Genomic DNA, 25820 nt, shown 5'->3' with positions numbered 1-25820 from the left:
AGAGGACATCCCTGTTCTCTGACACGGTGACACCCCTGTTCCCTGCCCTGAGGTGACTCCCCTGTGCTCTGGTGACTCCCTTGTGCCATGACCTGGTGACTCCCCTGTGCCCTGGTGACACACCTAATTTTCATTGAAGATTAAATATTTGTGTGTGCATATCACAAATTCAACCCAGAATTTAGCATTTGTGCAGAAAAAAGCCAGGCTAAGTTCCACATTAGGCTGGGTTCACACTGGAGCGGCTACGAGAACCGGATGTGATTCGCACCGCACTGCAGTGCAAATCACATCCGATCTCTGTGCAATGCGAGTTCAGCCATACAGATAGTATGGCTGAATTCGCATCGCACCCGCCGCAAACTCGCACAGGACCCTTTTTTTGGTCCGCAGCAGAATCGGATCGCATGGGTGTTCACACCATGCGATCCGATTCCTGTCCGAGTTTGCAGATCGCACTGCGATATGCAAACTGATCTGGGGGTGTCATTAAGGTTTCACTGACACTCTCAGCAGTCCGCATAGGGCAGTGTGAACTGCCGGCGGGAGGCATGCGATGCGGGAAAACGCAGCGGATTTGCAGCGTTCCCGCATCGCTTCAGTGTGAACCCAGCCTTAAAGGAGGAAGTTTTAATATTTATTCTATTATTTAATGCTATATCAACAGTTCGCTGATCACACCAATGTTACGTGAGGTGTTGATCTGAAAATTATTTTAGGGGTTCCCCAAGATCTCACATTTTTTGACAAGGGTTCCTCGAAGGCAAAAAAGTTGAGAAACACTGGATTAGCAGAACATCAGAAGATTTAAAGTGACTCTGAATACATCCCAGTGTACAGAGGGGTCAGATTGAACTAGGGTTGCCACCTGCCCGGGATTCACCTGGACAGTTCGGGGTTTGGAGTCATGCGTCCGGATTTCAGACTGCCTGAAACCCGGACACATTATTCAGAATGGACTATGGCTTCCCAGCAGAGTTGCTGGCTGAAGTTGTCTAATCTGAGACTGCCTGTTACTCTCCTTCACACTGCCCAAAACCAGGACTAACAACCCCCCCCCAAACACACACACAGATGGGAGAGGAGAGAGGGCTAGATCTGCACCTCTTCTCCCCACCCCTCTGCCCAAACTCCAATCTTCAGCGCTGTGACTTTAGAAAAGGAAAGTTGGGGCCAGAAATTTGAAGTCCAGCAGCCTCAGTTACATCTGGATGGTAGTTGCTGACTGCCAAGGGGGTGAGTGAGCTCACCATCCATCTGACTGTGTCTGAAGTTCCCCTCCCTTCTCTCCTCTGCCTCTGAGTAAGTACACTAAGGCACATCAGGGTTCTGAGAGCACCCCTTACATCAGAGTCCCCCTTTACACCAGAGGCCAGTGTTTCCCCTTACATCAGATTTCTCCGTGTTTCCCCTTAAATCAGGGTTCCCAGAGCATCCCTTATGTCAGAGTCCCCAGAGTTCTCCCTCACATCAGAGTCCGCAGAGTCCCCCCTTACAGTGAAAGGGAACCCTGCGAGTTCAAAAGTAAAAGGGGAACTCTGTGGACTCTGATGTAAAGGGGGACTCTTGTTATTAAATTCATATGATTAGAAATGTTACTTAAATAGCAAAATATATGTATAGTTTATACAATAAAAAAAATTGTTGTGCGCCGTTAAAGCGTTCGGGTTTGACTTGAAGAAAAGGTGGCAACCTTAGATTGAACCCCTTCATTACACTCACCTCTCCAGTCAGCAGGCTGAGGATCTCCAGGGTGAGGTTCAATATCTTCTCATTCCGGGGAAATTCCTTCCTTACATTCTTCACAAAACTCAAATTCTGCTGATTGTCCATCATGACGTCCTTGTAGAGATCCTTGGACCAATCAGTGAGCAGTATGGGTGGAGGAATGTATTTAGTGTTAATGACCCACCTGTGCTGATCTCTGTAGGAGTGTCCTCCTCTATAAATGTCCCCGTTATTCCATCCTCCTCCATAGACTGCTGATCATCCCTCACATACCTCTCTTCTTCTTCTGCTTTACCATCAGCATCAACTTTAGAATCTCTCAGGTTTCCACTCTGAATATATAATAAAAATGACATCAATGGTAACAATGCAGATAATGTACAGATCCTAATGATACTATCAGTGATTGTTCCTCATCTACCTGATGATGGTGAGGGATGGTGTGACCTTCCTGTGTGGAATCCCGGGAATACAGAGGATGGGGACATCTCTCTGGTGGGTTCCCATTACTGGATCCATCTGTAGGAAACACACACACTGACTGAATACATTGTTTATATGTGTTTATCAGATGATGGGGGATCTAGGTGGAGCCTCCGTACTGCTCTCTCCTTTACAATAAAGTCTCCTCTTACCCGGTGATGTGAGGGGCGGCTGATTGTCCATCATGACGTCCTTGTAGAGATCCTTGTGTCCTTCTAAATACTCCCACTCCTCCATGGAGAAATAGACAGTGACATCCTGACACCTTATAGGAACCTGACACACACAATGATACAGTCACCATCCAGACACATCCCTTGTCTGTTACTGGATAATGTCCCAGAATTCCCAGAATCCTCCTCACCTCTTCTGTGAGCAGCTCCATCATCTTCTTGGTGACTTCTAGAATCTTCTCCATGTTGTGTCTCTCAGGTTTTAGGGAGTCACATGGAGACACTGTGATGGTCATATGATCACCTGACTTCACAAGAGGAAATCTCTGTATTGAGGAATCAATAGGAATATCATGTTAGAATTCCAGAATCCTCCTCCCCTCTCCGGTCAGGTCTGTGTTTTATTAATAGAGATAAGAGTGATGTCATGTGACCTCCCAGAATCCTCCTCACCTCTCCGGTCAGCAGGTAGATGATCTCCAGGGTGAGGTTTAATATCTTCTCAGTCATGTGACTCCGGTCCTCCTCCATCCTCATTGGTGCCGTCATTTGATCTATACAGGTCTCCTTGTAGATGGAACTTTGGGAAATGAAAGTAAGAATTATTTGGATGGTATTGGTCACACAATAATAGGATGTGGGTGTGAGTGGGGTAATAGGAGGGTTGCTGTACATTTAAGGACTACTCCCAGGACATTGTACAGAGTGGCAGTGGGTTCCTGGGGCTCTGAATCCCAGCACTGGGCACTGCCAGATCCTATGTCATGGGAAGGTATTGGACTGGCCAACCAGTAAGTGATGCTGTGCAAACAGACCTCCTCAAAGCGTCCTTCTTTGTTCTATTTGTGCCCTGTAACATATTTCTTAACCAGTGAGATGGTGAGGCGAAGGCTTCCTTCACTTGCTGGCAAGAGTTCTTTAAGGAGCTCATAAAAGTAAAGTGCAGGTGGCATTAGAGGACCATCAGAGACCAACAGTCTCTATGAGCATTAAAGCGTATGTATAACCCCAAAGAAAACCCACAAATCCTGTTCCCTTAAAGCATGTTTTACAGCACAGTGCTGGTGCTGTGTCATTTGTCCCCCTGTATATGCTAAAAAAAAAAAAAATGGCTGATCCTGCCTGCCTATACCCTGCCATAAATCTATCCCCTATTTTGTAAACGCTATAACTTTTACGCAAACCAATCAATATACGCTTATTGTGATTTTTTTACCAAAAATATGTAGAAGAATACGTATCGGCCTAAACTGAGGAAGATTTTTATTTTATTTTTAACCACTTGAGACCCGCGCTATAGCCGAATGACGGCTACAGCGCGGATCTCCTTTGCCGGGACTACGTCTATTGACGTCGTCTATGAGACTCGCCTGATCACCGATCCGAGCAAGGGGTCGATCCCGACCCCTTATCACGTGATCAGCTGTCAGCCAATGACAGCTGATCATGTGATACAACGGAGCCGGCAATCGGCTATTATTCCTCCAGCGCGAGGAGAAAAAAAAAAGAGCCGATCACCGGCGGCCGTGTTTGGGACATCAGTCCCGATCACAGCCAGCCCTGCCAGTGCCCACCTGCCCCCTGCCAGTGCTCACCTGCCCCCTGCCAGTGCCACCTCAATAAAAAATAAGTGCCCCCGTCAGTGCCACCCAGCAGTGCCCACAGTGCCACCCAGCAGTGCCCACAATCTGCCTCAACAAAGGTGCTGCACCCCAGTGCCACATATCCGTGCCCATCAGTGTCATCTACCAGTGCCCATCAGAGCCACCTATCAGAGCCACCTATCAGAGCCACCTATCAGAGCCACCTATCAGAGCCACCTATCAGAGCCACCTATCAGAGCCACCTATCAGAGCCACCTATCAGAGCCACCTATCAGAGCCACCTATCAGAGCCACCTATCAGAGCCCCTTAGTCCCACCCATCCGTGCCATCTTATCTGTGCCCAACTTTGCCCATCAGTGCCGCCTTATCTGTGCCTATTAGTGCCGCCTTAACTATACCTATTAGTGCCGCCTTAACTATACCTATCAGTGCCCACCGGTGCAGCCTATCAGTGCCCACCAGTGCAGCCTATCAGTGCCGCCTCATCAGCGCACTTCAATGAAGGAGAAAAATAACCTGTTTGCAAAATTATAACAAACTATTAAAGCGGAGGTCCACCCTAAAGTGGACCTTCCGCTCATCGGAACCCTCCCCCCCTCCGGCGCCACAATTGGCACCTTTCAGGGGGTGCAGGTACCTGTACAGTACAGGTATCTGCACCCACTTCCGGGATAGCTCTCTGTGGAAAGGGGCGTAGATTACGCCCCTTTCCGAAAGTCCCCCCGCTGCCTGCTGGGAAACACACGGATCCCAGAGGCAGCGGGTCCATCCTTATTGCGCAGCGCGACTCGGGCATGCGCAGTAGGGAACCGGGAAATGAAGCCGAAAGGCTCCACTTCCTGATTCCCATACCCAAGATGGCGGAGGCAGCACCCGAGAGACGATCGAGAGATCGGCTTCGGGTGCCAACATCGCGGGCGCGCTGGACAGGTAAGTGTCACTATTTTAAAAGTCAGCAGCTGCAGTATTTGTAGCCGCTGGCTTTAAAAAAAAAAAAAAGCGGAGTCCCGGCGGACTCCCGCTTTAAACATGATTTTTTTTTTTTGCATCTTTTTTTGTTTGTTTAGCAAAAAATAAAACTCCGAGCTGTAATTAAATACCACCAAAAGAAAGCTCTATTTGTGGGAAAAAAGTTATAACAATTTCATTTGGGGACAGTGTTGTATGGCCGCGCAATTGTCATTCAAAGTGCATCAGCGCTGAAAGCTGAAAATTGGTCTGGGCATGAAGGGGGTTTAAGTGCCCAGTAAGCAAGTGGTTAAACGTGGGCTATTATAGAAAAAAGTAAAAGATAGTGTTTATTTTTATTTTTTTAATTTATCGCTCTTCTTTTGTTTATAGCGCAATAAATAAAAACCACAGAGGAGATCAAATACCACCAATGTGGAGGAAAAAAAAAAAAAAGGGACGTCAATTTTGTTTGGGTACAACGGTGCACGACCGCGCGATTGTCAGCTAAAGCGACGCAGTGCCGTATCGCAAAAAAAATGACCTGGTCATTGAGCAGCCAAATCTTCCGGGGCTGAAGTGGTTAAAGCCCCATCTTTCCTCAGAGCCTACATACAGCCCAACTACCTCTTCAGAGGCCCCCACAGCCCTTCAGCCCCACTAACCTCTAAGCCCTTGTACACACGGTCGGAAAATCCGACGGAAAATGTCTGATCGGACCATGTTGTTGGATAATCTGACCGTGTGTGGGCTTCATCGGACTGTTTCCTTCTGAATATCCGACCGACAACGTTTTAGAGCTGGGCTATAAAATTTTCCGACAACATGATCCGATCGGACTTTGTCCGATCGTTTGTAGAGAATTCCGATCGGACAAAGTGCTACGCATGCTCAGATCAAATTCCTAGACCAAAGCTATTGGCTATTAGCCTGAACGTAGTCCCGTCGTAACGAAATAACGTCATCACGTTCCGAATGATCGGATTTTCGGACAACTTTGTCCGACCGTGTGTATGCAACACCAGTTTCGGACAAAATCCGACTGATTTTGTTGTCGGAATGTCCGACCGTGTGTACAAGGGCTCAGAGTTGTCCAGCCCTATTACTTCCCAAAGTCCTTCATCTACACTTCCTCTTCAGGGGTCCCAGAGCCCTTCAGATGCAATCAACCCTCAGAGGCTCCCAGAGTCCTTTAGTCCCACTACCTCCTCAGCTCCTGTACATTCCTTAGAACCCTCAGTATTTTCCACCCTCTACACCAATGATAGAACATATTCTTCATAGCAGGCTGGGGAATGTTTTCTTCCTCCTGACCAGCAATGTAAGGGTCTCTATCCTCCAAACTCCTGACCCCATCATTGTGTTGGCTGCATATTGTAATGATTGCCCATTGACTATTGGTGTAGTGTAATAATTGTCCTTTGTAGGCCATGTATGGTCAGGATGGTCATTGTCTTGTCTATTTGTTGTCAGTGCTGTTTGTTTAGAGGATCATATTACTAGAATTTATCTCCAAAATGAAGAGAATGTTCCGGCCCCGTAAGTGGCAAAATGTTCTGCCCCTGAAGGGGTTAATCTACATTTTCACACTATATATGTGTGTATCATCATCTGCTGGAGATAAAAGACATCACAGTGACTATGGAGGAAGAGGACGGACATGACGGGGGGGTTACTGGGTGTAAGTAGAAAATAAAATCTTATTACCTCCTCTACAGCCACTTCCAGCAATGTCTTCTCTCTACTTCGTGCCTCATGGAACTTCTTGTCTTTATTCCAGATCACTTCCTGTCTGTCCCTGACCTCACTTCCTGTCTGTATTCCATAGAGACTTTCGGTCTGGGTAGAAGTGAGATCACCACCTTGTGGCGTTCAGAGGAACTGCAGCCCCTAGAAACAGCTTATAAAAATCTATCCTGTATAATATCAATCTTACGGGGCTAAGTTAAAAACAAGGGTATGCCTAAGAAAACATATAACTCCCGAAATTGATCTCTTTGGTGAAGAAAATGCAAAAAATATATCATAAAAGCATACAAATACTGTATATATCAATACATTCATAATGAAGATGTTAACCACTTCAGCCATGGAAGTATTTGCCCCCTTAATGACCGGGCCATTTTTTGCGATTCGGCACTGCGTTGCTTTAGCTGACAATTGTACAGTCATGCAATGTTGTACCCAAACAAAATTTCTGTCCTTTTTTCCCCACAAATAGAACTTTCTTTTGGTGGTATTTGATCACCTCCGCAGTTTTTATTTTTTGCGTTCTAAACAAAAAATACCGGCAATTTAAAAAAAATTTTTTTTTTACTTTTTGCTATAATACATATCCCAAAATATAAAAAAAAAAACTAATTTATTCATCAGCCGATATAGTGTATATTCTTCTACATATTTTTGGTTAAAAAAAATTGCTATAGTTTCATAGTTAGTAAGGTTGAATAAAGACACCAGTCCATCCAGTTCAACCTGAGTGTCTACAATTGTCCCTATCCCTGTACATTGCACACTCACATCAGTCCCCACCCTCAAGGAGCCACAATCCAAGGTCCCCATTCATATACTAGGGCCAGGGCCGTCTTTAATATTGATTGGACCCCGGGCAAAAAAAATTTTGGGGGCCCCCTCCCATGCAATTTCACTCTCCGCCTGCTCTGAGACATACAATAAATAGAAGCTGGACTTAACCACTTGGCGCCCACACTACGTCTATTGACGTCATGGGCTTTCAGTGGTTATATCTGAATGATGCCTGAGGCCACAGACATCATTCAAATATTGCCGTTTTCAGCCAGCGATTCCCTGCACCATAAGAACAATCATAGCGTCTGTTCCACCGCTTGATCGTTCTTACGGGCGGCGGGAGGGGACGCCCCCCCCCCTCCCGCTGCCCTCCGGTGCTTCTACCGACTCACCGTTTCCATCGGTGAGTCGGTCACAGGATCCGCCGGCCCCAGCAAGTTATCATAGAGATTTCCGGCGGACTAGATCATCCCCGGAGTCTCTATGATCGTTCGGAGGCTGGGCGCGATGTTATGACGTCACGCCCGGCCACTGTATTCAAATTAACGGCGCTGATCTGGCTAGGAAGCCAGGATCGGTTTTATTTATTTATTTTTTTTATTCTTCCCAGCCTAGAGGTGAGATATGGGGTCTTATTGACCCCATATCTCACTGTAAATATGTCCGATCGTGCCATATTCCTATTACAAGGGATGTTTACATTCCTTGTAATAGGAATAAAAGTCATCAATTTTTAATTTATTTTTTATAAGTGTTATAAGGATTATCGAGTCTCCATTTTGTTATACTGTATTCCATCTTTAAACTTTGTATGACCAAGTTAGAATTCTAAGTACTAAGACATAGCTGCTCTCTATCTGGGAAATATGCTGTTTTCTTAGAATGCCCTTGGCCGCGAGAGTTTGTGCAAAGAAAGCCAGACTTGCGGTCATCTCACATATCTTTAACTGCGTCTGTAACCTAGAACGTCTGGATCACAGGCTACCAGCACAATGTTGATGAATATTGTAGTCTCATTCTTATCTCGTGTGAAGGTTAATGATGTGCTTTGCCATGAAGACATGATTTCTGCTTATTCTGCTTGTTCTGTCAATAAATCTGTTACTAGGAAAAGTTTGGTGTATAGCTACGAGGGGATCCCTGATTGGCTCCTCCACAGGGTGCCGCCCCAACTGTCTCAGCATATAACCTGTTGTATTCAAAACATTAAAATGTAATCATTATTCACATACATCTCGTGTATGAGTCTTGGTTATCTCACCGGTGAACGGGACTCCCAGGTTCATCCAGACCACGGCCTAGGCAAGATAGGAAGAGGGAAATCGAGCACCTAACAGAGCAAGGACCTACCTTTACAAGTGTAAAACTAAAAAAATATAAATAAAATTAACAATAAAAAAAAAAAAAAAAATTTAAAGCGCCCCTGTCCCCGTGAGCTCGCACACAGAAGCGAACGCATATGTAAGTCCCGCCTACATATGAAAACGGTGTTCAAACCACACATGTGAGGTATCGCCGTGAACGTTAGAGCGAGAGCAATAATTCTAGCCCTAGACCTCCTATGTAACTCAAAACATGTAACCAGTAAAAAAATTTAAAGCGTTGCCTATGGGGATTTTGAAATACCAAAGTTTGGCGCCATTCCACGAGCGCATGCAATTTTGAAGCGTGACATGTTGGGTATATATTTACTCGGCGTATCCTCCTCTTTCACATTATGCAAAGCATAATACTGTTTTTTTCTGAAAAAACGTGTTCGAAAAATTGCTGCGCAAATACCGTGCAAGATAAAAAGTTGCAACGAGCGCCATTGTATTTTCTAGGGTCTTTGCTAAAAAAGCATATATAATGTTTGGGGGTTCTATGTAATTTTCTAGCAAAAAAATTAGGAATTTTACATGTAGGAGAGAAATGTCAGAATTGGCCTGGATGCGAAGTGGTTAAATCAGTTTACTGTATCAGGTCAGGCAGCAATTGTGATTGGTTGCCAGAGGTTACAGCATATCATTACTGCTTACTGACTGGTTGCTAGAAGTTACAGCACACATTACGGCTCACTGATTTGTTGCTAGAGGTTACAGCAAATGATTTCTGCTTGTTAATTAGTTGCTAGAGATTACTGTACAGTAATACTGCTCACTGATTGCTAGAGGTTACAGCACATCATCTTCTTACTGCAGGGAAGCATGATATACATATGAATGCCACCTTTATTTACATATCAATGCAGATGGCCACAGCTATTTGCTTAGTAATGCCGTTGCTATTTACATATGAATGCCAGTTATTTACATGTAAACACAGGGTCTGCAGGTGAGTCATCTGTACACAACAACAGGGCTAAAACTTCAAGGGACAAGGAAATTTAAACCAGGATAGTTGGCAAGTATGAGGCAGCTGCTTTGGGCCCCACAACAATGACAGGCCCCAGGGCAGCTGCCCCTTTTGCCCTGCCTTAAAGACGGCCCTGACTAGGGCCAATTTTGGACAGAAGCCAATTAACCTACCTGCATGTCTTTGGACTGTAGGAGGAAACTGGAGTACCCAGAGGAAACGCATGCAGGCACAGGGAGAACATGCAAACTCCAGGCAGGTAGTACCGTGGTTGGGATTCAAACCCTTTTTACTGCTAGGTGAGAGTGCTACCCACTACACCACTGTGCCTCCTTATATTGATTGGTTTGCACAAAAATTATCGCGTCTACCAACTACAGGATAGATAGATAGATAGATAGATAGATAGATAGATAGATAGATAGATAGATAGATAGATAGATAGATAGATAGATTTAGAGACTTTTACTTTTTTTTATTGTTTTTACTGGTAATGGTGGCGATCTGAAATTTTTAGCAGGACTGCGACATTGCGACAAATTTGACCCCAAATTACAATCTTTGGGAACTAGTGACACTATTACATTGATCAGTGCTATAAAAATGCACTGATCAATGTAAAAATGACACTGGCAAGGAAGGGGTTAACACTAGGGGGCGATCAAGAGGTTAAGTGCGTTCCCTCGGCGTGTTCTAACTGTAGTGGGGATGGGCTTACTGAAATATGACAGAGATCACTGGGAACAGTAGATCCCTGTCATGTTACTAGGCGGAATGGGGAAATGCCTTGTTTACATAGGCAGTTCCCCGTTCTGCCTCTCCGCGCTGCGATTGCGGGCCACCGGCAAACATCGAGCAGATAAGGCATCAAGTGGAGTTTAATCACCACCTTAATCAGCCACAGAACCCGTGTAATTAATGTGTGTCCTGGATTAAAGGGATGATGTGGCAACGTTAAGTCCGCGGGAGCCGCTGGCACGCTCCAGCGGCGTGCACTGGGTGCACGCTGCGTGTGCCGTGCGTGTGCCCGCTATCCTCCTTGTATAGACTGACGTACAGGTACGTCAGTTTCGCGCAGGAGAGCTGACCTACCGTAGTATATCTGTGTGAGCAGGTCGACAAGTGGTTAAACATAGATTGCAAGGATGTAATGTTCACATAGGAACGATGGTGGAGATTTCTCAAAGAAAGTGCGCTTCCTTGAATGCTTATATAAATAAAATAATTAATCCTGGAGTGAAAAAAAATCCGTAAAGCAATAAATAATATATAGACTGGGCCATCCCCTTCACCCATAAAGGCATTATGATTCCAGATCTTCTAGATCATATAGAAGGAGGACTCATCGAGGATTTCATACATTTGTTTGGAAGGATAGAAGAATCCTCAGAAGGGATCATGTAGGATGACAGGAAAGTCTCCTGACTGGTGAGATCATCCAAACATAGTGATTACATCCATGAACTGGAGCAAGATCATTAGGGTGATAAAGCCAATCCGTAGACACTGTCTAGACGTTATCCAAGAACTCAGCACACTCCAGGTGTGGAGGAAGTCTCAAGGTGGATTTAGCCTGTCATTTATCATAGGTAGACTCATCTCACACCTCCAACTAACAAATTAACTTTTAATAGCTCCATAAGCTCCCTCCCCCCACAGTTATTACCTTTTGTACAACTTGCCCAACACCATTAGATTGTAAGTTCCTATGAGCAGGACCCTCTTAACTTTTTTGTATTGTAACTGTACTGTCTCCCTTTGGATTGTAAAGTGCTGTGCAAACTGTTGGTGCTCTATAAATCCTGTAAAATAATAATAGAGTATATAGAGTATATAAATATTATTTATATATAAATTTATATATAAACTTATTTGTATATAAATATAAATAAGTAGAAATGTCTGCACATGGAATTCCACAGGAACTACGAGACTACATATATAACTTGTACAGTGTCTCCAGTTGGATTTAGCCTGTAATTATTAATGTACAAATGTCCATATAAACATTGCTCAGGGGACCACTGAGACAATCTATGCAAGGCTTGGATGTCACCCATATTACTAGGAGCTCATAAAAGTCCACTCACTGTCATGGAACTTTACATCCAAGGACCTTCATTCCAGGTGTAAGAACAAAAATCTATCCATCATAGGGGGGAAGGCTGACGTCTGAGCAGTTTAATTGATATCCCAACTTCCTCAGAGACTGCCCAACTCACAGTAGTGTACACCACCCTTAAATATCTGACCAGGTAGTAAAGATGGCATCCAGAGAGGCGGAGAATGGCAAATATAATTCCTGCCCCTTTTCCCTGATGTTAGGTATTCCATTGTCTAACCCAGTCCCTCCCTCTGGGAAAATACAGCCAAAGGCACATCGTTGGTGTGACGTCATTATATCTGCACATCAGAAGCACCATGACACACAAGAAAATTGCAACATACAAAATTGTCATGATGCACATGGGTATGTGACACCATCATGGGCAGAGCACGAAGCCACCTCACACACTATCCCAAGTGTCTAAAAGGGAGTGTTTCCAGTCCATAAGGCAGGCTGACCTTGGGGGGGCACCCAAAGTGACAAAAATCAGAACACGGGAGCCAACGAACATCAGACACTAGAGTGTACTTTAGATTAAACATTAAAACACCCCCAAGCCACACAATATCAGCACAAATACAAAGGTTTCTGTATTTTGGATAGTCACATCCAAAAGTGTAATGGTCATAGCATTGTAGGTACACAGAAATGTCATATTGTATTAATTGTATCCCAATAAATCTACAAACCTGCCATTGTTCTGAGGTTCTCAATGCCAATCCGGAGGACATCATCAATGTACCTAAACCAACCAATGTTGTTGGTGAGGTACCCTGACAAGGACTCATCCCCAAACACTGGGTTCTCCCATTCTTTGACATAAAGGTTAGGATAGGCCAGTGAACATTTTTGTACCCATTTCAGTACCTTGGCTTGGCGTCTTGACGGTGTGCGTTCCATGGACATTGCATCACTGGGTTTACAAAACCGAAAATGCGTCACTGTGTTTCGCCCCTCCTCCAAGGCATCATCAAGGACATCCAGCTTTCTTGACTGCAGACTGCAAAGCTGAGAGTCCATTAACTCTGGTGAGTGGGGTCACAAGAGGGGAGTGTGGCACTTTATCCTGAACCACAGAAGCACTTTATTTTGGAGCACTTTATTATGATTATATATATTTTTGGAATTTGATAATATTATCACTGTTAATGTTTTTGAACATATTATCAATTGTTGTCTAATATTCTGCTAGCGCTGGTAATCCCCATATTCATTCTTGAGGTTCTAGAACCTTTTGAAATAGCTGCTGCAGCTTATTTAATATTTCACTTAGCGCAAGTTTATTTAGTACATAAGGTGCAACAAATAGTCTAATAACATAATTTTTTTAATCTAGTTGCCATCCACCTGCAATGTACTGCATGCAAAGCGGCATACTTGTACGTCACCAGGAGCGGACTGACCATTGGGGCACTCGGGCACTGCCCGAGGGCCCCATGCCACTAGGGGTCCCCACGAGAGTTGCCAGCCTCAATAAAACCAGGGACAGTATGTAAAAATCTGTGTTTTTTTTAAATCCCAAGATTATAGCTGCCCCACCTCTCCAGTACCTTTTCAGTGTGTGTATGTGTAGTCTGTGTGTATACTGTGTGTCTTTGTGTGTATACTGTTTGGCCCCATAATCTCCATGCCTGGGGGCCACATAATCTTCTATTGCCCGGGGGCCCCATGAGTTGTCAGTCCACCCCTGTACGTGACTCAATACTTCAGAATTCAGAACGCACGTGTGTGGGCCCCCTCGCTGACCCACCGCTGCCATTCCTTGCAGGAGCAGTTCACTGTATTATTGTCAATAGTGAGCATCAAGGTCAGTTAGTGCCCTTCACAGCCAGGGTAAGCTAGCATTAGATTGCCCGCACACTACCGGACTCACGCTATAGGTCACTGATCACCGTCATTATTACTGGTATCGGGTATGTATGGATCAATATATTGATCACGATCAGAACTATATTAGTGACCTCTTAGTATACTGTCCCCAAAAACATAGTGTTAGCAGGATCAGCTCAGTTCACTGCCAGCACTTGCATTTAGCCCTTCCTCCCCACCCAACAAGTAGACCATGTCACCTGTGATACATTGCATACAAAACCACAGCATTAGAAAGATCAGGCCTGATCTCTGCTAGTACTAGCAGGTGACATTTATTTGTAGCGGTTCAAGCAGTCCCTGACAGCCAGGAGCTCTTTTTCCCATGAGTCCTACTAGCTACCTGTAAATTTAGTGCCCAAAATGTCCTAACCAAGGTACACTAAAGAAGAGGACTACAGGAATCTGAGCATGTCAGCTGAGAGCGAAGGAGAAGCCTCTCTGACAGAATCAACCTCAGAATATAAGCCTGTAGAAAAGCAGCACCCTAATGGGAAGCTCAGGTGATGGAGAAGGAGGTCCCTGCTAAGGTCAAGAGTACCCGACTCCGGGTAGCTGAAGTGCTCAGAATGCATGACTAGTCCAAGTATTAGTGCCTCACTATCTTCTGGTGAACTGGCAGGTACCAGCAGCTTAGTACATCCTGGCATTTTACACATCAGCAGTCCAAGGTAGTGAGGTGGAGAGTTCTATTAGTGCAGTCCAAGCTGATAAGGTGGCTAGCACTAGTAGCATCCCTCAGCCACCAAGAATTGGAAAACAGGCCCATGGAGCCCATAGTGTGCTTCCTGATGTGCTTGCAAGTCCTGATCTGCAGCCTAAAGATTCTGAAACAACCGTACTCCCCCCCCCCCCCCCCCCCATTCACTGCTCAACCCGGAATTCAGGTGGAAACAGCAAATTTAACTCCTCTTGGTTTTTTGAAAAAAAAATTAAATTGTTGCCGTTTTTCATGGAAGCTTTGTATAATTTAATTGTGGGCCAAACCAATTTATAGGCACAACAATACACCACCACCAACCCAAATTTAAACCTTGCCAGACAATTTGCATGGAAACCTATCATAGTTAACAAATATGAAAGAATTGTGGTCCACAGGCCGTATTCATCATATGCAGGGGCGGACTGACAACTAATGGGGCCCCCGGGCAATAGAAGCTCATGGGGCCCCCTTGGGCGCCACACCTTGCCAGGGAGACAAGGGGGGGAGCACACAGGGGGAAACTGGAGGGAGAACGCACACGCACTCACACAAACACAGGGAGACACACACACACACACAGGTGGACACTCACACACCACACACAGGGGGACACACTCTCACACAGGGAGACACACACACACACACACCACACACGGGGGGGGACACACACGAGGATACACTCACGCACACACACAGGGGGACACTCACACACCACACACAGGGGGACACACTCTCACACAGGGAGACACACACACACACACCACACACGGGGGGGACACACACAAGGATACACTCACGCACACACACAGGGGGACACGCACACTCACACAGGGGGGGAGGACACACTCTCACACACACACACACACACAACACACACACACAGGGGGACACACACACACACACAAACACACAGGGGGATACACACACACACACACACACACACATATGGGAACACTCACACGGGGACACTCACACACACACACACGGGACACACACACACACGGGGACACTCACACACATATACGGGGACACTCACACATATATACAGGGACACACACACACATACGGGGACACACACACACACACACACACAGGGACACACACACACACATATACGGGGACACTCACACATGGGGACACTCACACACGGGGACACTCACACACGGGGACACTCACACACACATACGGGGACACTCACACACACACACACACACACACATACGGGGACACTCACACACACTAACACGAACATACGGGGACACACACACACACACGGGGACACACACACACACTCACACACACATACGGACACACACACATACGGGGACACACACACTCACACACACATACGGGGACACACACATATGGGTACACACACACACACACATACGGGGACACTCACACACACACACACACACACACACACACGGGGACACTCACTCATACACATATGGGGACACTCTCACACTCACTCACACACATACGGGGACACTCACACACACACACATACGGGGACACTCACACACATACGGGACACACACACACGGGAGGGCACAGGGACACACACACAGGGGAGGACACACAGACACAGGGGAGGACACACACACGGGGAGGACACACACACGGGGAGGACACTGGGTTGGGGGGATGCAGGGCCCCATGCATCTGTACCGCCACCCCCCCCAGAACTTGTAGCAGACCCAGGCTTTACTTACCGGCGGATGCCGATAATACTTTTAACGGCGCAGCTCCCCGCCGGCCCCTGCACTCTTCTGCTGTGCCGTATCTCATGCCGATTACAATACGGCTAACTCCGCGCTGCTCCCCCCCGTCCATTCCCCGGTGCTTGTACTGTATGCGTTGTGACATCACCTGGGACGGACGGGAGGGAAGGAGGGGCCGGCGGGGAGCAGCGCGCCGTATTGTAATCGGCATGATCGCGGCATGTGATACGGGCACAGCCGCTTCAAGTGGCCTCTCATGTGGCCGAGACCGGGCCCCCAATGACCTCGGGCCCTCGGGCGGCGCCCGAGTGACCGACTGGTCAGTCCGCCCCTGATCATATGCCTGTGTTCTCTGGTGCAATGACCAGTAAACAATATGAGACAACAATGCATTTCATACATTTTAGTGATCACACACTCTGTCATCTTGAGGGTGACCCTGAATATGATCAACTCTATAAAATGGACCCTCATAAATTACCTCTCCCAGAAATTTGCTGATGTGTATACGCCCCAACAAAATGTCTGTGTAGATGAATCTATTTTGCTGGCTGCCTTGCACACAAGCATTATCTCTCGAGCACATGCTCCAGATATGGGGTTAATATGTGTAAGCTCTGTGAGAGGGCAACAGGCTATACATTTAAAGTTTACAATGAAAAGATATGTAGAGCCCCCTGGATGCCCTGACTACACGAGGAACAGTGGCGAGATAGTATGGGACTTAGTTACTGTTTTCCTTGGGGTACCACTTGTACGTGGTGCCACTTTTTTGGTCTCTTATTCAATTATGGAATTGGCTTCTATGGCACTGTGCGAAAATGGGAAAGGCTCCCCTAAATTGGGGTGTTTAGGCAGCAACCATAACAAATAAAAAAATAAAAACGAATAGGCAATGTATGAAAAAATCTCTGTATAATTTCATCATTTTCATATTAATAAATACAGAGATTTTTTTCATACATTGCCTATTCATTATTATTTTCTTTTTTATGGTTGCTGCCTAAAAACACCAATTTAGGGGAGCCTTCCCCATTTTCATATATTTCGGGGGTGAGCAGCTCTCTCTAACCTTTTGGTATGTGTCCTTCTTTTGCTCTATGGCACTGTGTGACCTAACCGCGGGGTCTTCCCCACACTGGCTTGTAAACACCCAACTTTCTAAGTTGTAAACACCCAACTTTCTAAGTTGTAAACACCCAACTTAGAAAGGGGGAGAAAGCCTGCTTGTGGAATGGTGAATTGCTTGAAGTTAAAGCAGAGTTCCAGCAAACTTTTTGTGTGTACTATTTTCAGTGCTAACTAAATTAAAATAAAACTATACAATGCTCTATTAATCTCATTGTAATTAAGGATGAGCCCGATGTTCGAGTCGAATGTAAGTTTGACACTAACATATGCCTTTAAATTGTACCTGGGGAGTGTCTATAGTATGCTGGTAAAGTGGCGCATGTTTCCCGTGTTTAGAGCAGTCCAAGAGCAAAATAACATTTCTAAAGGAGAAAAAAGTCATTTAAAACTACTCGCGGCTATAATGAATTGTCGGTCCCGGCAATACAGATAAAATAAGTCATTGGAAAAAAACGGCGTGGGGATCCCTCCAGTCCATTACTGGTCCCTTTGGGTCTGGTATGAATATTAAGGGGAACACTGAACCAAAATGTAAAAAAAAAATTGCGTGGGGGCCGCCCAAATTCCATACCAGGCCCTTTAGGTCTGGTATGGATATTAAGGGGAACCTCCATGCCAAAACAAAAAAAAAATGGCAGGGAATTGACGTGCCTGGGCGGACTGGGACACAACCCCTATAGATGGTGGTGTGGAGAGTCTCTAAGGAAGAGTCAATGGCCCCAGTTCCCAGTGGTGCAAGGAAAGGGCAAGCAGCATCGAAGTGCACAATAGCGGGATGGATTGTGTGGCTTCCTGCCACAGTCCAAAGACATGTTGGTAGGTTAATTGGCTCTTGTGTAAATTGGCCCTAGTATATGTGTGAATGTGAGTTAGGGACCTTAGATTGTAAGCTCCTCGAGCGCAGGGATTGATGTGAATGCACAATGTATATGTAAAGCGCTGCGTAAATTGTAATAAGTACCTGAAATAAATAAAATAAATTATACACAGGGCGTAACGGGCTAGTGGGCTTCCTGTTCCTCGGGAAGTGAATGCGCACTCAACAAGAGGAATTTCATCTTCATGGGCAGCTTTGGCAAAGGTCTCCCCTGAGATAATCTGCAAAGCAGCAAGCTGGTCCTCGCTCTCCACGTTTATGGCTCACTACAGCCTAGATCCAGCTAGTCTGACCTCCTGGGATTTTGTGAGGAAAATCTTACAATTTTCTTTTTCTTAATAGTCAATTAAAAATTCAATTGTCTTCAGCGTTCCCTCCTTGGTAGCGAGTTATTTATTATTATTATTATTATTATTATACAGGTTTTATATAGCGCCAACACTTTACAACATGAGGGCAGACATTACAGTTACATTACAATTTGGTACAAGAGGAATCAGAGGGCCCTGCTCGTTAGAGCTTACAATCTAAAAAGGCAGGGGCAATTGATACAAAAGGTAATAGCTATGGGGGACGAGCTGATGGAGGAAGTAAAACAGTGTTAGTTAGAAGCAGGATAGGCTTCTTTGAAGAGAAGGGTTTTCAGGGATCGTCTATTTACCATGCGTATGCTGGCATGAAGGCACCAGGAAATGGAAAATTGAATACTTAGTTCTACGTAATTTTCCTTTCCTGGTGCCTATCCATGACAGCATATTCCCCTCCCTTGCTCTTATTCTATTCCTGTGGCTGAATTGAGTCTAGTTACGAGAATAAATAGTGGGGCTTCACTCTCTTTTATAGAGTTATAATGGTCCTGTGGGTTGGCCGGGGGTGGATCAACCAACCATGCATATGCTGCCATGGATAGGCACCAGGAAAGGAAAATTACGGAAAGGTAAGTATTCAATTTTCCATTTTACTGCAAAATCAAAGGTTCCAAAATGCCCCCCCCCCCCCCACGAGCAATAATATATTTCTATGCCCTTTGGTGGGAGTGGAGATGACCCATCTATAAGGATATACAGTACATACACACACAGCACAAGGCCGTTGTTCACATTACAAGACGTTTCTCAGGGCTACAGTTCCTCTGAGTTCCACAAGGTGGTGATCTCGTCTACCCAGACTGGAAGTCTCTATGGAATATAGACAGGAAGTGATGTCAGATACACACAGGAAGTTCCAGGTGAGAGGTGATTCGGGAGGAAGCAGAGAGAAGACGTTGCTGGAAGTGGCAGCAGAGGAGGTAATAAGATCTTATTTTCTATTTACACCCAGTAACCCCCCGTCATGTCCGTCCTCTTCCTCCATAGTCACTGTGATGTCTTTTATCTCCAGCAGATGATGATACACACATATATAGTGTGGAAAAATCTAGATTAATCCCTTCAGGGGCAGAATGTTTCCCCACATATGGGGCCCGAACATTCTTCTCATTCTTTTTTCTTTATTAGTCTTTTTTTTAAACAACTTATATGACTTTTATTTAGGTGTGGGGGTGGGGTTTGTTTAGATATAAAGGGTATATTATTTGTCTTTCTTTACCAGCAGATCAAAAACTAGAAAAACAGACTTTCCTGACAGACTCCATGGCAGCCTACGTATGGGTTAATCCCGCCTCTCATACCTCATAGGACCCCACTCCCATAAATCTTTGCTTCTGAACAGAGACTGTGTTCCTTTTTTGTCCTCCTTCTAGGACCAAGGTGTTTGCTTACCTTATGAAGAGTTCCGGTCCAGTCCTGTTTGCACGAAGATCCTGAGGGTGATTATGGATTCCAGCAGTCCCAGCTATTAGCTGGGTGGAGACGGGCAATATATGCGATGCCATGAAGAGCTTACTAACCTGCCATTGGCAGGCAAGCGGCAATTTGGCCATACATCCTTTGCTATTAGCAGGAGGCCTCTATTTTGATGTCCCGTTCGTGCAGTGGGTGGAGTACCCCCAGTCAGGATGGATCGGCATCGTGCCGTGGCGGTATCGTATTGATTTAATCATTTATCATTATGGCAGCCTGTTTTTGTGTGTTGTTTGTCATCTCCTTTTTTTTTCCATTTCCTGGTACATATGGCGGCTGGAGCGCATCTGCGTTCCAGTCCGCCGCCTCTTCCGTTCGTTCTGCGCAGGTGCTTGCCTCGTTCGGATCGAGGCTTGGTACGAACGTGCGCAGTTTTTGGAAGACGGCGGTGATCGCGCATGCACGCGAACTCCGCTGACCGACACCAGGGGGCGTGGTGACGTCACCATCGGCGCCAACATTTAAATAGCTGTCAGATACAGCTATGGTTGGGATTGCTCTGTGGGAGAAAGGCGGCTTCCCGGTGTGCTGTGTGTCTTGCTTGGAGGTATGTTCTGTTCGCCAGTAAGCTTTACTATTTGATTCCTGTTGGATGCTTATGGTGTTTCGAATCTCTACAGCATACAGACTTTTTTATTATGGACGTATCATCGCCCCCCAGTGGCCAACCCTTACGCTGCAGGTAGGAATATTATTTCCTTCTGTGGTTTTATTTTGGGTAATTACTTTTGTTTTTTCTTGCTGTAGTCTTTTCTTCTCTATTTAGCCCTTCTAGGTCTGAACATCATTTGTCGGCACGCAAAGATACTGACCAGTCTAGGTTACAACATCGTCATTCTACGTCAAGTTCTAGATGCTCTAGATCACCCTCCAGACACCATAGAGATCGGTCAAGATCTGGATCTGGTCGTCATTCAACCCACCGTTCCAGTCGCTCAGAGAAAGCCTGCTGGGGTTGTAAATCTCACGTTGCAGAGGGTAAATCTCTCTTTGAGTCTTGTTATTCCAGAGCTATGAAGGAAAGAGGAGCCGGAGACCAGCAAGTGGAAGCATTGGTCAGGAAGGTGGTTCAAGAATCTCTGAACAAAGCAGAGTCTGATCGGATGTTTAATCCTCCTTCCGTTACAGCTCCAGTCGATGTAGACGCAGACCCTGTAATTCCGGGTCCCTCCAGACACAGTGTCTCTCCAAGTGAGTCTTCGGACAGTGAGATTGATGAATCAACTGCAGGTTTTGATTTTTCTCTTGTTCCGCAGCTGGTCAGAGCGGTCAAGGATGCTCTAAAATGGGAAGATCCAGTTGAAGCACCCTCTAAACAGAGGAAGTACTTTAAGCACCTTAAGAAGGATCGCCCGAATTTCCCCTTCTTGGGTGAGCTCAGTGAGATTATTTCAGACGAATGGGGAAAAGTGGAGAGGAAGAACTCCTCGATTTCTAAGATTGCCAAAATGTACCCGTTTAAAAGTGAAGACGTTAAATATCTGGACTCAGCCCCTCTTATTGATGCGGCACTGATGCGTCTGGTCAGGCATGTTACACTCCCTCTTGAAGATACCATTTCGTTCAAGGATGGTTTAGAGAGGAAGATCGACACCGACCTAAAGCGCATTTATATCACTGCAGGCATGGCCTGTAAGCCAGCTCTGGCTCTTGCAGCATTATCTAAAGCCATGGAGTCTTGGACGGATGATGTTGGTGCGGCTTTGGGAAGCGTTTCAGAAGAACTTATCCGGAGTTCACCAGTACATGAACTGAAGTTAGCATCAGTCTTTTTGGGGGAAGCATCCCTTGATATTATCCGCCTAGTGGCACGTGTCATGCCCTTCTCAGTTACTGCGAAACGCGCTTTGTGGCTTCGTCCGTGAGTTGCAGATCCTGCCTCTAAACAGGCATGGTGTAAGATTCCCTTTGAGGGGCCCTCCCTCTTCGGGAATAAACTTGATTCTGCCATTACCCGTGCTACTGGGGGTAAATCAGGGTTCTTACCCCAGGATCGTCGCCTCTTGAGTCAGAGGAAAGTTCAGCCCAGACAAGAACAAGAGCGTGCTAGAGATGCTCGCCGTTACAGGCCTGGTCGGGAATTTAGGAAGAACTGGAGAAGAACTCAGTCTTCAGGCCAAAAATCCTCTAAGTCAACTACATCAGGGGGATGAGAGGCTTCTAAGTCCTTTTGATGTGGGGCCTGTCCAGACGGAGCAAGTAGGGTCTCGGCTACTCCATTTTCGGCACGTCTGGGCAGGCTCGATTCAAGACTATTGGACTGTCAAGACGGTTTCCTCAGGTCATTCCTGGGTATTCAACAGTCCGCCCATTTATCAGTTTGTTCCTACAATCCTACCACTTGTGGAAGAAAAAAGAAAGGTACTCCTGTCTTACACAGATTCCCTGTTGGCCCAAGGTGCTGCCATTCCGGTCCCAACCGAGGAGAGATTTCAAGGGGTCTACTCCCCCCTTTTTATGGTTCTCAAAAAGAATGGCTCCTGGAGACCAGTCATCGACCTAACGCATCTGAACTCCTTCATCAAGAAGGAAAAATTCAAGATGGAGACATTACTAACAATACGTCAGTCAATACAACCAGGTGACTGGTTGATTTCCATAGACTTGAAGGATGCTTATTTCCATGTTCCGATCGCAAAAGAGTTTCAGAGGTACCTTCGGTTCGCAGTGGGCGAATTACATCTTCAATTTGTATGTCTCCCGTTCGGGCTTACAACATCGCCTCAAGTGTTTTCGAAGCTCTTACTGGCTGTGGTAGCACTAATCAGGATCAAAGGTATACGATTACACCATTACCTAGACGATCTACTGTTGCTTTCCCAAGACAGAGAACAGCTACTGTTACATCGAGCTCAAGTCATCTTGACACTCACGGATTTCGGTTGGCTGTTGAACCGGGAAAAAAGTCATCTGGACCCAACTCAGTCTTTGATTTTTCTCGGAGCCCAGTTCAACACGGTCGAAAGTACCATTTCCCTGCTGGTGGAGAAAATTCCAGTGATCTGAGACAGGATTCAGCCTGCATTGCATTCTCCTCTTCTCAGAGCCTCGCAGTGCCTCAAGATAATTGGCACTATGGTATCCACAGCCCCCATGATAAAGTGGGCACAATGGAGGATGCGTCCCTTTCAGAAGGGTTTTCTTCTACAATGGGACCAGGGGTCTCGAGACCATCTGGTCAGGATAACCCCCTCCATGCGGGAGAGTCTCTTCTGATGGCTCCAACGAAAGAACCTCCTCAATTGCCATTCCATAGCTCCTGTCTCTTGAATCACAGTAACGACGGACGCCAGCAACAAGGGCTGGGGCGCCCTGTGTCTGTCAGAAATAGCCCAGGGCGTATGGGAATTTCCAGCCCAAGAGGTAGTATCCAATGTTCTAGAGCTTTGTGCTGCTCTCCGTGCTCTTCAAGCCTTTTCTCACCTGATTTCGGGGACCTCGGTTCTCCTAAGGATAGACAACATGACAGCAGTATCTTATATCAAGAGGCAAGGAGGCACCCGCAGTCTCTCTCTGCTGAAGGAAGTAAGCCCGATCATGTCTTGGGCTCAGATGAACTTGTCAAATCTGATGGCGGTTTATCTCCCCGGAATTCAGAATGTCCAGGCGGACTTCCTATCAAGGTTCTCCCTGGACAACAACGAGTGGTCTCTCCATCCCGAGATATTCCCATGGATTCTGTCTCTGGGGATCCTGCCAGAAGTGGACCTGTTTGCCTCCCCGTGCAATTTCAAGCTGGAGAAATATTATACGAGGTGTCGTTGTCCCCAGGCCTTCGGTATGGATGCACTGACGGATCAGTGGAGGTTTCGCACGGCTTATGCATTTCCCCCAGTTCCGGTCATCCTGCGATTCCTTTCAAGACTCAGGTGGGAGAAAGTCAAGGTGGTGACAGTTGCTCCATTTTGGCCCAACAGGCCGTGGTTTCCGCTCCTAATGCAGCTGAGTTTTCGGGATCCAGTTCCTCTCCCTTCCAGGGCAGATCTCCTGCTACAGGGAACATCTCTTCACCCATGCCCAGCCCATCTTCATCTGATGGTCTGGTTCTTGAAAGGGGAAGGTTGGAAGCATTAGGATGTCCAAGTACTGCTATCGCTACTCTACTGAATGCTAGAAGCCCAGGTACTAATAAAGTCTATCAAAGAATCTGGGCGAAGTTTGCTGACTATATTTCTTCCGTTGGCAGTTCCTGTAGTAATCCGAAGATCCAAGACATTTTGGGTTTCCAACAGACGGGACTAGACCTGTCACTATCAGTGAGTTCCTTACGAGTTCAAATTTCGGCAATTTCTGCATTTACTGGCGTTTCCTGGGCCAAACACCGTCTTGTCAGACAGTTTTTCAGGGGAGCAATAAGACTCAGACCCCAGAAAAAAAACAAGATTCTCCAAATGGGATCTTCCTTTTGTCCTGGATTCCTTTTCAGAGGAAAGGCCTGAGCATATGGTTCAATCATCTATCAAGGCTCTTTCTCTTAAAGCTGCCTTCCTGGTGGCTATAACATTGGCCAAGAGGGTCTCCGAGATCAGCTCTCTGGGTTGCAAAGAACCCTTTCTGACGTTCTTTCCAGATCGTGTGGTCTTGGTTCCCATGTTAGGGTCAAATCCTAAGGTCACATCTGTATTTCATGAGAACCAGGAGATTGTTCTTCCTACTTTTCGGACTTCCGGAGATTCTAACCTTCATCCTTTAGATGTTGGAGAAGTTCTAAAACAGTACTTAGAATCCACAGCTCCCTTTCGGACTTTTGATCATCTCTTTGTTTACTTCCATGGAAAGAATAAGGGATTGCGTGCTTCTTCGAGAACCATTGCAGCTTGGATTGTTCAGGCTATTCAAGGGGCTTATAAAGCTAAGGGTTTGGCTCCTCCATAGGCGGTGACAGCTCATTCTACCAGGAGCGTTTCAACATCATGGGCGGCTGCTCGTCATGTTTCTCCAGAAGTGATCTGTAAAGCGGCCTCATGGTCATCAATTAATACCTTTATGGCACATTATTGTGTTGAGCCGGCTTCTTTATCTTCGGTTAATTTTGGTTTACATGTCTTATCTGTTGACGGTGCCAATTAAACCTTTTTTTCTGTTAACCAGCAATTTCCCACCCGGGTGTGTATGGCTAGTTATTTCCCATACGTAGGCTGCCATGGAGTCTGTCAGGAAAACGGAAAATTTATATCAAATACTTACCGTAATTTTCCTTTCCTGATGGACTCCATGGCAGCAGGAGTTCCCTCCCATTTGCTGGAGTAGGCTAGATTACGGAACACAGTCTCTGTTCAGAAGCAAAGATTTATGGGAGTGGGGTCCTATGAGGTATGCGAGGCGGGATTAACCCATACGTAGGCTGCCATGGAGTCCATCAGGAAAGGAAAATTACGGTAAGTATTTGATATAAATTTTCAGTTTTACATAGAAAAAGGACTTTGTGATTCGTCAAGCCAAAGGTAAGAGTTTGCCGGGCCAAAACACCTTAAACTGAATTTTCCTCTGTGTGTTATCCCACTGGGGTCCGTTCTTCCCTCATATTATCCTCCATACATCCCCATCCTAATATTGTACAACCAGTACAGTCCAGATCATTCTCTGTCATCAATTATTGGTTTACAGGGAAACCTGTACAGATCACATGACCAATGAGGATGGAGGAGGACCGGAGTCACATGACTGAGAAGATACTAAACCTCACCCTGGAGATCATCTACCTGCTGACCGGAGAGGTGAGGAGGATTCTGGGAGGTCACATGACATCACTCTTATCTCTATTAATT

The 25820-nt window shown here is 45.9% G+C and overlaps 4 protein-coding genes across 4 annotated transcripts in view; 2 read left to right on the top strand and 2 right to left on the bottom strand.

Moving 5' to 3' along the window:
- LOC143989991 (uncharacterized) overlaps positions 1–6728 on the bottom strand; it is a 32459-nt gene extending 25731 nt beyond the window's left edge. The window contains exons 1-6 of the mRNA XM_077490232.1: positions 6645–6728; positions 2838–2964; positions 2576–2710; positions 2364–2487; positions 2153–2247; positions 1723–1851 (exon numbers count right to left, since the gene is read on the bottom strand). Of these exons, the coding sequence (XP_077346358.1) occupies positions 1723–1851; positions 2153–2247; positions 2364–2487; positions 2576–2710; positions 2838–2933 (579 nt within the window). The 5' untranslated portion in view covers positions 2934–2964; positions 6645–6728. The remainder of the gene's footprint in view (positions 1–1722; positions 1852–2152; positions 2248–2363; positions 2488–2575; positions 2711–2837; positions 2965–6644) is intronic.
- The window catches only part of LOC143986898 (uncharacterized), a 1277526-nt gene that overhangs the window by 653678 nt on the left and 598028 nt on the right, over positions 1–25820 (bottom strand). The window lies entirely within an intron of this gene.
- LOC143989688 (uncharacterized) overlaps positions 1–25820 on the top strand; it is a 162172-nt gene that overhangs the window by 47904 nt on the left and 88448 nt on the right. The gene's annotated exons all lie outside the window — the stretch shown is intronic.
- The window catches only part of LOC143989990 (uncharacterized), a 184351-nt gene continuing 179040 nt past the window's right edge, over positions 20510–25820 (top strand). The window contains exon 1 of the mRNA XM_077490231.1: positions 20510–25769. Within this exon, the coding sequence (XP_077346357.1) occupies positions 25686–25769 (84 nt within the window). The 5' untranslated portion in view covers positions 20510–25685. The remainder of the gene's footprint in view (positions 25770–25820) is intronic.

Source organism: Lithobates pipiens, unplaced genomic scaffold (genome assembly GCF_037356315.1).
Source record: "Lithobates pipiens isolate NorthernLeopardFrog02 unplaced genomic scaffold, aLitPip1_a1.2 Scaffold_18, whole genome shotgun sequence".
NCBI lineage: Eukaryota > Metazoa > Chordata > Amphibia > Anura > Ranidae > Lithobates > Lithobates pipiens.
This window is presented reverse-complemented; position numbering and strand designations above follow the sequence as displayed.